This window comes from Brassica oleracea, chromosome C3, assembly GCF_000695525.1.
Source record: "Brassica oleracea var. oleracea cultivar TO1000 chromosome C3, BOL, whole genome shotgun sequence".
NCBI lineage: Eukaryota > Viridiplantae > Streptophyta > Magnoliopsida > Brassicales > Brassicaceae > Brassica > Brassica oleracea.
The window spans coordinates 32,026,429-32,039,619 of record NC_027750.1 but is presented as its reverse complement, the minus strand read 5'-3'; the positions used below and the strand labels follow the sequence as shown (position 1 = coordinate 32,039,619).

Here is a 13,191-nt window from a genome sequence, read left to right as displayed (position 1 = left end):
CAAAGACAAAGATGAAGCGACAGGGTACCCCGTAGACACAAGAACTCTGTGCCAAGAGTAAGACTCCTAAACTGACGGTGGGGAAACATATGACTAAGACCACTGGTTCAAGACTTGAGCTAATACATGTTGCTCTCAAAGCAAAACAAAAAGGCAACCACTAACGATTCAATGAAACACGAACAAGCAGGATATACTATATGATTACCATTGTCATTTTACGGAGAATTTATTGGTTTACTATAACATCAATAAACAAAATAACATCAATGAATTGATGTAGATATCTATAAATCTTCTCCTCGTTTCTCAAACTCAGAGGCGAGAAACTGGAGCCAAGAAGGAATAATCTGTGTAGCCAACAACGGGGTCTTGAGTGTAAAACGTCTTCCGATTATATTTATTCAACTTCGCACCAACCTTAAACCGCGAAACCAAATCAGGGTTTGCAATAAACAGCCTCCCAAAGGAAACCAAATCAGCATCCCCTTGCCGAATGGCTTGCATACCAAGTTCCTTGTTGAAACCTCCACTTGACATAAATGTTCCATTGTAAGCCGTACGCAAGCTCTTCATTAACTTAGCTTCTTCCTCATCACTGCCTTGCCTTCCAGATTCTGTTTGCCCGTAAGCGTGGTACCGAGGCTGTGTTACATGAAGGTAAGCGAGCTTGGAGCCAGTATCGTCCTGTAACTTGTTGAGCAAGTCAACCACGGCTAGCCCGAGGGAGAGTGGGTCGGAATCAGTTGCATCGAGATGGTCTATTGCTGGAGATATCCTCACGCCAACTTTACTCGCTCCTATCGCTGAAACCACACCTTTCACTACCTGCAATCAACCCAATATTTTTCAGTGACATAGCTAATATGAACAAGTTTTAACTCTAAACGCAAACTTCAGAAGAACTCTGTTTTACTGACGTTGTCTTGAAATAATTCATAAAATAAAAGATAATTTATTTTAAAACAAATAAACTTTCTTTTCACTTTAGATGTTTACATATACAGTAAAAACTCTATAAATTAATAAAAATAAGTTATTAATTTACATAAAATTTTCTTTTTTATATTTATATATATTAAAATATATTTTATGTAAAAATAAGAAGAATATTTGATATTTTCAAATATAACAATTTTATCATTTTATATTACAGAAAATGTTAATTTCAATGCAAAGTTTGAAGAAACTCTGTTTGTATAAAACAAAATATATTTTAACTTTTAAAGAATTGGTACCTGAAGCAAGAATCTGCAACGGTTTTCAATGGAGCCACCATATTGGTCGGTACGGTCATTGATCCCATTTTTCATAAACTGATCAATGAGGTAACCGTGCGCTCCATGGATCTCAATCCCATCAAAACCAGCTCGGATTGCGTTAACAGCCGAGTTGCAATAATCTTCCACCACTCGAGGTATCTCAGAAGCGTGCAGAGGCCGAGGTTTAGGGTATTTCGCGTGTGATCCATCGGGCAACAGAACTCGCCATCTTTCTGAGATGGGTTTGTCCGTTGACGATATTGGCGATCCACCGTTGGGTTGGTACACTGTTCAAAATCAAACTGAAAATGTTAAAATTAATTTTGCAAATATTTTCAGAAATATTTAGTAAATAAAAAGACATACACGGATGAGAAGCTCGTCCAACATGCCATAATTGACAGAAGATGAGACCTCCTTTGGAGTGAACTGCTTCCACGACGTGCTTCCATGCTTCTACCTGTTCCTCGGAATAGATTCCTGGTACATGTGGGAACCTGAAATATTTTTTCAAATTAATTGGACTATTTGCAGCCAGGTAGCTTACATTATTATTTAAGTCATGTATATTATGGTAATAAACATTTGCTTTGAATTTGATGTGTAACCAACTGTCTCTAATATGAGATGTGTAATGCTCCACCCTGTCTCTAATATGAGATGTGTAATGCTCCACCCTTTTTCTGAATGTGTGCTGAGATTTAAAAATAAACACACATCTCCGTTCTAATCTTGGCACTTAACTATTGTTAAGTCCCGTTACCTACACACACGTTTTCTTGAAGGCGGCAATAACGAAAAATTCTTTGAGTTCCTTTAAAACTATTTCTTTAAAATGAAATAAAGCAAGTCATTCCTTTTTTTCGTCATAATAAATTATTTTGGTGGTGAATAGTTAACATTTTCAAATCATAAACGTTTTGTTAATGGTTTATCTTTGCCTTTGATCATATCTCAATATTTTAACAATGTAAAAAGCTTTTAGATTTATTTTTGTATAGCAAAGGCTTCCCACAAAGCAATAAGAATTAGTTGATTTTACATTTTAATTATAACAAATATTATAAAAGTTGGGCTATAGAGATATTTTATAAGAAAAACTACTATTGGCTGGAGAAATAAAATCTGATTGCTTTTTAAATGTCATAATAAACAACCTATCATATTTTTGCCCACACAAATAAAAACCACACCTATCATAATTGTTATGAAAGTCTGGAAAGAGAAGACCCGAAAATGTTGAAAATATAAAAGACGTGGAACCTCCACTATTTGCACAGTGAATTCGTTCGACCCTGACACTTCTCTTTTCCCTTTGTAATAAACTCTCTCTATCATGTATCAGTGTTATTTATTTCTACGGGTATAAAATTTCGCTCTTATTTAAAATCTTTGCGATACAATAAAATTCTGGTTCTTTTCGTAACACGTTATCAGCACGATCGTTCTCCAATTTGGTAAAATTTATTTGTATCATTTATACTTTACTATAATAGTCGGTATACCGTCTCTACTATTATTTGTATCATGTTATAATGGCCGGAATACCGCATATATTATTTATTAGTAATTTAATTAATTTATTGGTCGACCGAGCCGCCATATATTCTGTTTATTGTTAATTGGTCGGCCGAGCCGCCGTATAATTTATTTATTACTCTGCATTGACTGGCTGAGCCGTCGCATAATTTGTTGTCATAACATAAATATTCCATTGCCATAATTTTTTTATTTTTATTAATTTTTATGAAATTTTATAGATTTGATTAACTTTTTAATACGATATTTTCGGACTGATTTTTGGTACACTCGATTTAACCCCAATGGTCACAAAGAAAAAATTTCAATTTTTTTTCCCTTTTTCCAACGGTCATGAACAGTGATTTTCATCTATAATTACAACTCATTTTCACTCCATTTTCTCATCCAAAACATTTCATCTTCTTTCAAATATTTTCAAATCGCTCTCCTCCGATTTTTTCATTTCAAGAAAGATGATTCGCGCATTTTTGATTTTATGTGCAATTTTTATTTGTGTTTCTATTTATGGTTTATTCGTTGGAAAATTTGCTCCGGGAGAATTAAGATGAATATCGGTTTTCTTTTCTTTACATTGTTTCTCCTTGTAATTGCTTGCATGATTAATGTAAACGGTTCATTAATATTAATAATATTCTAATAATTTTTATTTACGTGCTTTAGAAATACAAATGGTAAAAATCGAGAAACTTCAGTTTCCGGCCTTGGAAGTAACTGGGGCAAACTACACGGCATGGATTACAAACATGGAGCTTCATCTAGATTCTGAGAAAATACTCGAAACAATAAAAGAAAGGAATATATCAACTTCTCATGAAAAGGCTAGGACCGTGATATTTCTGAGAAGACATCTAGATGAAAATCTTACGCATGATTATGCGAGAATAAAAGATCCCTTAGATCTTTGGAAAGCTCTGAATGAGAGGTTTGATAACCAAAAGAAAAAGCTCTTGAAATCATAGATTTTTCTACTCATCGAGTGCATGGAAGAGAGTAATTTTCTTTTGGTTATCAAACCTTTCCTTTAGAGCTTTCCAAAGATCTAAGAGATCTTTTGTTCTCGCATAATCAATGCGTAAGATTTTCATCTAGATGTCTTCTCAGAAATATCACGGCCCTAGCATTTTCATGAGAAGTTGATATATCCTCTTCTTTTATTGTTTCGAGTATTTTCTCAGAATCTAGATGAAGCTCCATGTTTGTAATCCATGCCGTGTAGTTTGCCCCAGTTACTTCCAAGGCCGGAAACTGAAGTTTCTTGATTTTTGCCATTGGTATTTTTAAAGCACATAAATAAAAATTATTAGAATATTATTAATATTAAAAGGAACCGTTTACATTAATCATGCAAGCAATTACGAGGAAAAACAATGTAAAGAAAAGAAAACCGATATTCATCTTAAATTCTCCCAGAGCAAATTCTCCAACGAATAAACCGTAAATAGAAACACAAATAAAAATTGCACATAAAATCAAAAATGCGAATCATCTTTCTTGAAATGAAAAAATCGGAGGAGAGCGATTTGAAAATATTTGAGAGAAGAAGAAATCTTTTGGATGAGAAAATGGAGTGAAAATGAGTTGTATTTATAGATGAAAATTACTGTTCATGGTCATTGGAAAAATGGAAAAAATTTGAAAATTTTTCTTTGTGACCGTTGGGGTTAAATCGAGTGTACCAAAAATCAGTCCGAAAATATCGTATTAAACAGTTAATCAAATCTAAAAAATTTCATAAAAATTAATAAAAGTAAAAAAATTGTGGCAATGGAATATTTATGTTATGACAACAAATCATGCGACGGCTTAGCCGGTCAATGCAGAGTAATAAATAAATTATACGGCGGCTCGGCTGACCAATTAACAATAAATAGAATATAAGGCAGCTCGGCCGACCAATAAATTAATTAAATTACTAATAAATAATATAGGCAGTATTCCGGCCATTATAACATGATACAAATAATAGTAGATACGGTATAGTGACCATTATAGCAAGGTATAAATGATACAAATAAATTTTACCAAATTGGAGAACGATCGTGCTGATAACGTGTTACGAAAAGAACCAAAATTTTCTTGTATCGCGGAAATTTAAATAAGAAGGAAATTTTATACCCGTAAAAATAAATAACACTGGTACGTATATATTGAAAAGAAATTTACTGTAAAATATTACAGGCTCCACATCTTTTATGTTTTTAACATTTTAGGCCCTTCTCTTTTTGATTTTCGTAACAAAAATAATAATTCTTTTATAACAAAAACTACTATTTGTTGGAGAATAAAAATCTGATTGCTTTTAAAATGTTAAAATAAACAACTCATTTTTGCCCACACAAATAAAAACAACCTATCATAACATCCTTACAAAACCTTAAAATAATACTATTTCTTAGTTATTAGTTTATTACCCTTGGAGAATAATAAACAGAACAGCCATTAATATATTTTTAACAGCACAGTTAACAGCAATTTCATCGTTGACGGGAAAGAGAAATTACCCTGCGGATCCGGGAGAGATCATGGTGCCTTCGGAGATGAGAAAACCGCCGGGAGTGGTGCGTTGAGCGTAATACTCCGCCAAAGCCGCGTTCGGAACGCCGTTCAAAGCCCTGCAACGTGTCATCGGCGCCAGAACCACTCTGAAACACACAAACGCGGTATGAGATTCAGGATCATATACACTATAGTTCGGATCATCAATTAATCAGCTAAATCGAATCACCTGTGAGAGAGATCGAATCTTCCCATCTTGTAAGGAGAGAAAAGTGTGTCCGTGGAGTTTCCCTGCGCCGCCATAACTCCTCCGATCGATCAAGCAACGAAAAAGTCTCAGATCTGAGAAATCAACTGTCAAAACATTGATTGGTTAGCTAAAACTTCATTTACTAGAAGAACAAAACAGTTCCGTCCACACACAAAAAGAGTAATCAAGTCTGTGAGGAGTTTACCTTTTTTATAATTTAGAAATTGAAAGAGTGAAAGTTGGGTGTTGTGGACTTGCGATTTGTTATTGTTTTTATATACACAAAAAGGTGAGCTAAAGGAGGATAGCTCTCGGCATCTTGGACCGACCACTCTTTTCACGTGCTGATTTGTTTAGTTTGGTCCGCGTGAGGTGTTTTATTCCTTTGTTTCTCATTTGACTTTTTTTCGCCCTATGCTGAAAAGTTAGTCTAAGAAGCAAAATCAAAGAGAAATCGGTAGACGCTTACTAGCTAAGTTGCTGTACATGATTCTTGTGTTCCATTTTCTGAAGATCTTCGACTTGTTTTTATAGCTTCGTATACCGACCTCTCGATTCTCACGCGGAGATTCGATTCTCTCTCTTTTCATTTAGCTTGTATTTATAGTAATAGATCGCTTATTTATAATATGTAAATTTTGTGTTCTCATGTTTTAATTTACTTTTAGCATTTACGATATTCAGATTTTAATTGGAATAAAACGAATAACTTTCTTACGTATATTTTGTCTCCCTAAACTGGTGTCGAAACAAAAAGAAGAAGTAACTTTCCATTTAACAATCACAATAATAATAAACAAGGCTCAACCCAAATAACCCAATATTTAAAACTGATCCTTGGCATGTGAATGCTATTTGTCCTCGCACTTATGACTCCTAGGAAAATTGAATAAAGACAACCAATGGAATCTTTATCACTAAAGTTACAAACACAGAGATCTGTTAAGTATGAAAGATCTCAACTGGTCTACTCCTCATCGTTCAAGTTAGCATCTTCTTCTTCTTCCACATTGCTCTCTTCTTGCCTTCCTGGAGAATTCTCTTTCTGGGGGCTTGCATTTGGCCGACTCTCCATCAATTCACCTTCTTCATCTGATGATGAAAGTGCCCTTCTTCGTCTTGCAACTGAAGCAGGTACCTGCACCCAAGCAAAACCGAAGTCAAAACATTGTCTTTGATTCCAACCGAAAAAAAGAACTGGCATTGTCATTACCCCATCATCATCATCAGCATCAGGATCTTCAAGCCCAGCAGCAGCAAGAAGATCATGAGCATCATCATCATCCACAGGCTCCTCAGCTTCTTGATTCTCCTTTTCCCTATTATAATTAGTGTTGGCGTCTTCGTCTTCCACTTCATTATGGTCATCCATAATAGCTGCTTCTTCATCATCGTCCTCATAATGTCGAGCCCTCGAGCTTTTGTCCTTCCTTCTTCTCTTCCCACCTTTCTTTCTTTTCCGCTCACTCGGCCTACCTTCCCCATCATCATCTTCAGCTCTATCCTTACGCTTAGATCCATGTGTGTTGCTCTTCCATTGTTCCTTAAGCATTCAAAATTACAGAACAAAATCAGAAAATCCTAAACATCTAAGAAGTAAGCCAAGTTCGAAGTATCAAACATCATGTTTTTCTTCTTCTCGAGACTACACAGCAACCTTGATAAACTTAATTTTCATCTGCATTGTAATCAAAAGCAGGGGACCACACACCTTTATGCGTTGAATTTTTTCTTCTTCTTGCTTGAGTCGTCTCAGCTCGTCTTCCTGTTTTCTTTTCTCCAACTGTCAAAGAGAGAGAACCCATCAATGCATATCACAGCCGTGAAAAAATCTTCAATATAGCTAACTTGCAAATCTGCAGTTACCTGATATTTCCTATGCTCTTCAGCTTTACGGCGTGCTTCTTCTGCCAAAGCAGCCTGACGAGCAACTTCTAGTCTCTGCCGATTCTGCAGCTCCTCACGCTCAGCAGCTTCACGGTGAACTTTTGCTCCTTCTAGCAGGTGTGTGCAATACTGAACATGGGTTTGTATTTTCTTACTATCAAACCCATGAACCTGTAGGTCTGAAGCAGCAGACAACTGAGTGAAAACGCGAACAGCGTTCTCTGCTTCTGTCACTGTTGAGCGCACCTGCATAGTCAATCAAGCAGATTCACTTGTCAGGGTAAAAGTCAATTAGTCCCTATTCCACGAATTATTAGTGTAACTCAAACTAGGATTTCAAATCTTAGCCATTACTATATACACACATTGTAGAAGCATTCTAAAATCTGTTTATCTACCCAGGTTCTACATAAATAAGCTCATAGTCCTATCTATTCCCAAACGATGCATGCTAGAATCTGCTGATCGTCCAAGCATAAGAAACACAAGGGACATAAGAGATTCTTTTTAGTATGACAACCTCATCAGCTGTTCTCTTTTTCTTTTGAAGTGTGGAAGATGATGATTTCTGCATAACAGCACCCAAATCAAATCTGAATGTGTAATTCGAAGGAGTCAGGTGAATGGCCCTTAACAGTGTCTTTTTGCACTCTTGCCAATGCTCAGCCTCGTAGTGGGTACGGGCCAAGTAAAGAAGAATTTGAGAGTCTGTGTTGTAAAAGAACTTCCGCAAGCAGTTTTGATACTGAAAGGGAATAGAAGACATCGGCAAAACGTTGAAATTAAACCAAAAGAAGACAATACTATATAGAAATGACAAACCATTTTCACGGCTAAGGCAAAATTCCCTTGAGCGAAGTACACATGAGCCAGATTCACCCATACATCAGGCATCTGAAGAAACACACTTCCGCTTGCAGCTTCTTGAACCTAAAACATTGACAAAGTTCCAGTGACTTGAAGAATCTAACTAGCCAAACATGAATGGTAAATGATACCTGAGTAAAAATATCCTTGGCAATATCAAATTGTCCTTTCTCTGCTAGTATAATGCCAGAACCGTTGGCAGCATACATGTTGGAACTATGTTGAGTCAGGACCTGTAAATCCCAACGACCAACAATGAGTAAAAATATTATCATTGGCGCCCCATGAAAATAATATTGAAACGTCCACCACCCTCCACCAAAACACAATCAGGATTTATTTCCAAATTAGTAAAATAATGAGAAGAGAGAAGGGAAAATTATACTTTAGTATAAAGTTCCTTGGCCTTCTCCAGATGTGTAGCTTCTAATTTTGGATTTCTTTTCTCATTGCGCATTGCTGCAAAGTAGTTCCAGTTTCCCTACACCATCACAAGAAAATATTGTACGCACAATTAAAAGCTTGTAGACTAAAATGCGGGGACAATTCCAAACCATCTAGGGCCCTACCACACAAAATGGAAATTAAAATATATACCAGAGAAAGAATAGCGTATGAATCCTTCCCATCAGTCGCATCATTAGCAGCTCGAAGGGTTTCTTTTGCCTTAACCCAGTCATCATTTTTAAGCTCCAATTCACCAAGCAGAGACAAAGCATTTGGATTTTTATCGTCCACCTTCAGAGCTTCATTCACCTAGAGGGGAAAGTAGAAGCGACTGTCAGAAATAGAAAACAAGCTAATACATAAAAAAAATGAATAGAACTTTGAAAATTGTAGAATACCAGTTCAATAGCTAGAGGAAGATTGTTCTGAGCTTTGGCACTCGCAGCAAGCCTCAAATAAGCATCTATGTAGCCAGGATACTGCACGAAATAGGTAGTCAGAGAAAGTCTACAGAATCAAGAGAAGAAGCAAAAGTATCAAACATTCAGAAAAATTATGCAAGACACGGCAAGTGTATCTTACAGATATAGAAACAAAAGGAACGTAAAGCTAAAAATATATATATAGCAAATGTACCAAAATAATTATGAGAGCAGAGACCAGTAAATTATAACCAAAGAAGTCAAGCAGCCAAATGAATCAGTGTTCCTACTTTTGTACTTCTTAGTAAAAGAAAAACAACCCACAAAAGAAGGATTTTAGTATTCTTTGTACAAACTCAAAAACATCTAACGATTCCTTAAATTGTTTCCTTCTTGTCACCACATGGAAATATCAAATAATATCACAAGAGAGTAAGATTTATTATACCTTGAAAAGTATCAACCGATACAGAAATGTCGCTGTTTCAGTTTTGTGTAACTGCTCAAGTAATCTAGCCATGTTAAACAAGGTTGTGACTTTATTCCAAGGTACATCGACAGAGTGACCATTTTCAATCAGCCTATGGAAAATTCCAGTATCCTTGTACCCTTGAACAGATACACCTGTTTCCTCTAATTTTTCTTTTTCGTCAAGGAAGCTAATCCATATTCCATCTCCCAGAGCCTCCTTAAAATTGTCTAGCGCAGACTGAAACGACCAAGTGTATTGAAGACAATAGCCAAAATTTAAAAGAAACGAGCAAGTAACACAAGGCATTACGAACCTCAAATTCTTCTTTCTCAAAATGTAAAGCACCAATGTCATTCAGGACTTCTATAGGCACTTCTTGCCCTCCCTTTTTCATGAGCGTCCGTGCCTGGGCGTTGTTTATGCTTTCAGACAATGCTCATGTACTTGAACAGGAGATACAAATATCAATACATACTTCAAATAAAACTAACCATTTTGAAGGCGTCAAGTGCAGCCCCTGTGTCAGATGATATCAGCAGCTCACCAAGGCCAACAAATGCCTACAAGATTTGTGTAGCAAGTAAGGAAAGAAAATGCTTCAAAGCTTGGAAACAATTGCAATAGATGAGGATCCATAGCCCTACTGTAACACTTAATATTTAAGAAGTTAAGAACTGTGAATAAAATAACCAAAAAGGTGTTCTCAAGATCAATCATCAACATTTTGAAAGATCAGGCTTTTGAATTATGAAACCAAACTGACCTGGGCATCACGTGGATCAAGTTTTGTGGCCTTCCGCATGTACTCAAGGGCCTTATCAGTTTTTCCAAGCTGAGTGTATAAGTGTCCGAGAGCCTAAAGAAGGAAAAGAAATTTGAACATGAGGCATTTCAAATGAGAAAATAAAGGATGAACGATCAATAAAGAAAAAGCATGACCTTCAGAGTCTCGCAGTTGTCAGGGTAGACTTCTAATACTTTCTCAAAGTTGGATACTGATCCTTTAAGCTCCCCCAATTTTAGTTGTACTTGACCCAAACCTGCAACGTCAGCAAAAACAAAAACAAATGATCGTCCTGAGTTAAAGTAGAAACTGATAGTATGATCTTTGCTAACGACTCAGATGGTAAAATGCAAAGAATGAAGGGGATTCAGTAAGACAGGAAACAAGAATTTACCAAAGTAGGGAAATACAAACTCTTGTGGCTTATTGTTAGTTTCTTTGATGGCTGCCATATAGTACATCCCAGCCTTTTCATAGTCCCCCTAGAAGAAGAACATCATCGAACATCAGAAAGGTAGATTACACAAAGGAAACAAAATGATATAATCTTCTATATGTCAAATAAAATCTTTAAGCAAGCTTTTCTCTTTATCTTCCTCCATTTTCTTAACACTGGCAAGTTCAGAGCTTTTTCATTCTAACGTATACTAGGGTAGACCACATAGTTCCTGGCTAAACTTATCTTCAAGACAAGGTAGGCAAGATGATAAAAAAAGATGTCAAACCTTGCTATGATATGACCGTGCTAAATTGTAAAAAGAATGTGACTTTGTTGGCCCATGAGTTGAGACAGCTAGTGCCGTTTCAGTCAGCTGCTCAACGAGAAAGTGCTGGCCGGTGAAAAAAAAGTGATTGGCTAAATAATTCAGGGCTGATGCGCAATAGGGATATATCTCAAACGCTTGCTGCATTTTCTCCATTCCTTTCCTCATTCCTAAAGCTATACACATGAAATGTCATCAGTCAAAGCCAAAAAGAAGTTTAGTTAAAAGAATCTCTTCAGTAAGATTTACAACTGAGTTATACTTACAATCATTTGCTTGTAAATCCATGATCCCAAGTGCCACAAGAGCTTCAACATTATCAGGATCTAGCTGTAGATATAAAATATGGTAAATAGCACTCTTTATTGAAGCTTTCAATGGGCTGTATCATAAGAAAGTGAGATAAAACATCCCAGTCCTACTTGCCTGCAAAACGCGATCAAACGCTTGCCGTGCTTTATCTAGTTGTCCCAACTTATAACGACAAAGACCAATTCCCAGTCTCACAGCAGCAGGACAGCCGGGATGTAGTTGCAAGACCCTCTTAAGATAGTCAAAGAATAAATGAAAAGATTATTAATGTGTTCCAAATATAGACCATATCAACTATAAATTCAAAATTTGCAAACAGAAATATATTAGTTGATGATAAAAAAAAACATACCTTGTACAGTTGCAATGACTCAGAAAAACGTCCACGGTGAAATTCCACAGAAGCCTGTATATGTGACAGGGTAAGTTATTGATATGCAAAGTAGTAGAGAAGAAGCTAATACACTGTAAGACCCGGAATCTGATATACCAGCTAACTCAGAATGTTCGTTTATGCTTCAAGAAACAAAGAAGAGTTTAATGTCCTAAACATACATAAGTACATAACTGTACCTACAATTCTAATTCAAAGCTTTCTTAAGCAACCAAAGTTATGCTCCAAGAAACATGAACACCCATGATTGTTCTTCAAGAAACTAAGAAAAAGTGAAAATCATATATAGAATCCAACAACCTACAACTCACTAGTTACATAACACAAAATGAAAAATCATTATTGAATATACCTGACCCAGAAGAGCAGGAACGTCATCAGAAGTGCCTAATCCAATCGTAAATGCCTGATATGCATTATCTATTTCACCCTTAGCCAGTAAGAGCTGACCTGCAAACCGACAAATTACATTTCAGGATCTTAGGGATAAACGGGAAAACAAAGATTGGCTTCTAAAGACAACTTCATGTTCATAGCTGTATCTAGTATCGACCATGAGAAAATGAATAAGACAAGTGAGAGTGATTACCTTTGCCAACCCAAGTGGTAGGTTCACACATATTGATCCTGGAGGCTTTGTTGTAGTATTGAGTAGCCAAGATAAAATAATCTTCTTTTTCTTTGTGCTTAGTCTCGGTTTTGCCAAGGTAGCAGTAATAGGCACCGAGAGCGTTCAAGATTGCTATCCTCTCGTACTTAACATCAGCATAGTACTCATCAATATCTTATCAAGAAGAATAAAAAGAATTATCGAGTGTTTTCAGTTAAAATCATAATCTGAATGATTGCAGTAGTATCATATACCAGAACTTGAGCCTTCCTCCAATATTTGACGGAACTGATCAATCTTTCCTTGCTTGAAGTACTCTCTCTTCACCAGAGTAAAGCGAAGCCAAAATCAAATTATAAGAAGAGAGAGAGAGAGAGAGAGAGCATCAATCAATCCATTTGATCTGAACAAAGCTCGAGTAGAGTTAAAAGAGAACGAACCGCGATGATGAGCCAGAGATCGAGAGGAGCTTGTTCGGCTTTGAGGATATCGAGGATATCGGAGGCATCACGAGGGAGCTGATCAAGAACAACCCTAACTTCTTCTTCTGAATTCTGAACCGGTATGTACACACTCGCCATTGGATTGCACGCCGCCCAGAAACCGAACCCTAGATTTGGGATTCTCGTTCAGAGTCAATTTTGCAGTGCTAATAATCTCTTGGATATAAAAGAGAGAGAGA

The 13,191-nt window shown here is 36.3% G+C and overlaps 2 protein-coding genes across 2 annotated transcripts; both read right to left on the bottom strand.

Annotated features, from left to right (window-relative positions):
* Positions 1-72: 72 nt before the first annotated feature.
* On the bottom strand, positions 73-5,966 carry LOC106334400 (12-oxophytodienoate reductase 3). Its single transcript, XM_013772681.1, has 6 exons — positions 5,756-5,966; positions 5,530-5,654; positions 5,306-5,446; positions 1,629-1,759; positions 1,239-1,549; positions 73-828 (listed from the first exon to the last, which is right to left on the bottom strand). Exons 2-6 carry the CDS (start codon positions 5,601-5,603, stop codon positions 316-318), a joined length of 1,170 nt encoding a protein of 389 aa, XP_013628135.1. The 5' UTR covers positions 5,604-5,654; positions 5,756-5,966; the 3' UTR covers positions 73-315.
* A 337-nt stretch (positions 5,967-6,303) lies between these two features.
* LOC106334399 (protein CTR9 homolog) lies at positions 6,304-13,191 on the bottom strand. Its single transcript, XM_013772680.1, has 24 exons — positions 12,950-13,191; positions 12,764-12,830; positions 12,489-12,683; positions 12,252-12,349; positions 11,858-11,911; positions 11,620-11,736; positions 11,460-11,523; positions 11,155-11,369; positions 10,824-10,911; positions 10,585-10,685; positions 10,409-10,501; positions 10,137-10,205; positions 9,959-10,051; positions 9,622-9,882; positions 9,150-9,230; positions 8,902-9,060; positions 8,690-8,785; positions 8,436-8,537; positions 8,260-8,367; positions 7,958-8,182; positions 7,417-7,683; positions 7,262-7,333; positions 6,764-7,093; positions 6,304-6,688 (listed from the first exon to the last, which is right to left on the bottom strand). The coding sequence occupies exons 1-24, from the start codon at positions 13,088-13,090 to the stop codon at positions 6,518-6,520; spliced, it is 3,267 nt and encodes a 1,088-aa protein (XP_013628134.1). The 5' UTR covers positions 13,091-13,191; the 3' UTR covers positions 6,304-6,517.

Excerpts from the sequence above, each read along its gene's own strand:
- LOC106334400 (XM_013772681.1), bottom strand. The coding sequence starts at position 5,603 with ATGGCGGCGCAGGGAAACTCCACGGACACACTTTTCTCTCCTTACAAG. Across the intron at positions 1,760-5,305 it reads ATCTCTCCCGGATCCGCAGG|GTTCCCACATGTACCAGGAA; the intron begins GTAATTTCTCTT and ends AAAATATTTCAG. Across the intron at positions 829-1,238 it reads GTTGCAGATTCTTGCTTCAG|GTAGTGAAAGGTGTGGTTTC; the intron begins GTACCAATTCTT and ends GGTTGATTGCAG.
- LOC106334399 (XM_013772680.1), bottom strand. The coding sequence starts at position 13,090 with ATGGCGAGTGTGTACATACCGGTTCAGAATTCAGAAGAAGAAGTTAGG. Across the intron at positions 9,231-9,621 it reads ATCGGTTGATACTTTTCAAG|TATCCTGGCTACATAGATGC; the intron begins GTATAATAAATC and ends TATTTCGTGCAG. Across the intron at positions 8,538-8,689 it reads CCAAGGAACTTTATACTAAA|GTCCTGACTCAACATAGTTC; the intron begins GTATAATTTTCC and ends TGGGATTTACAG.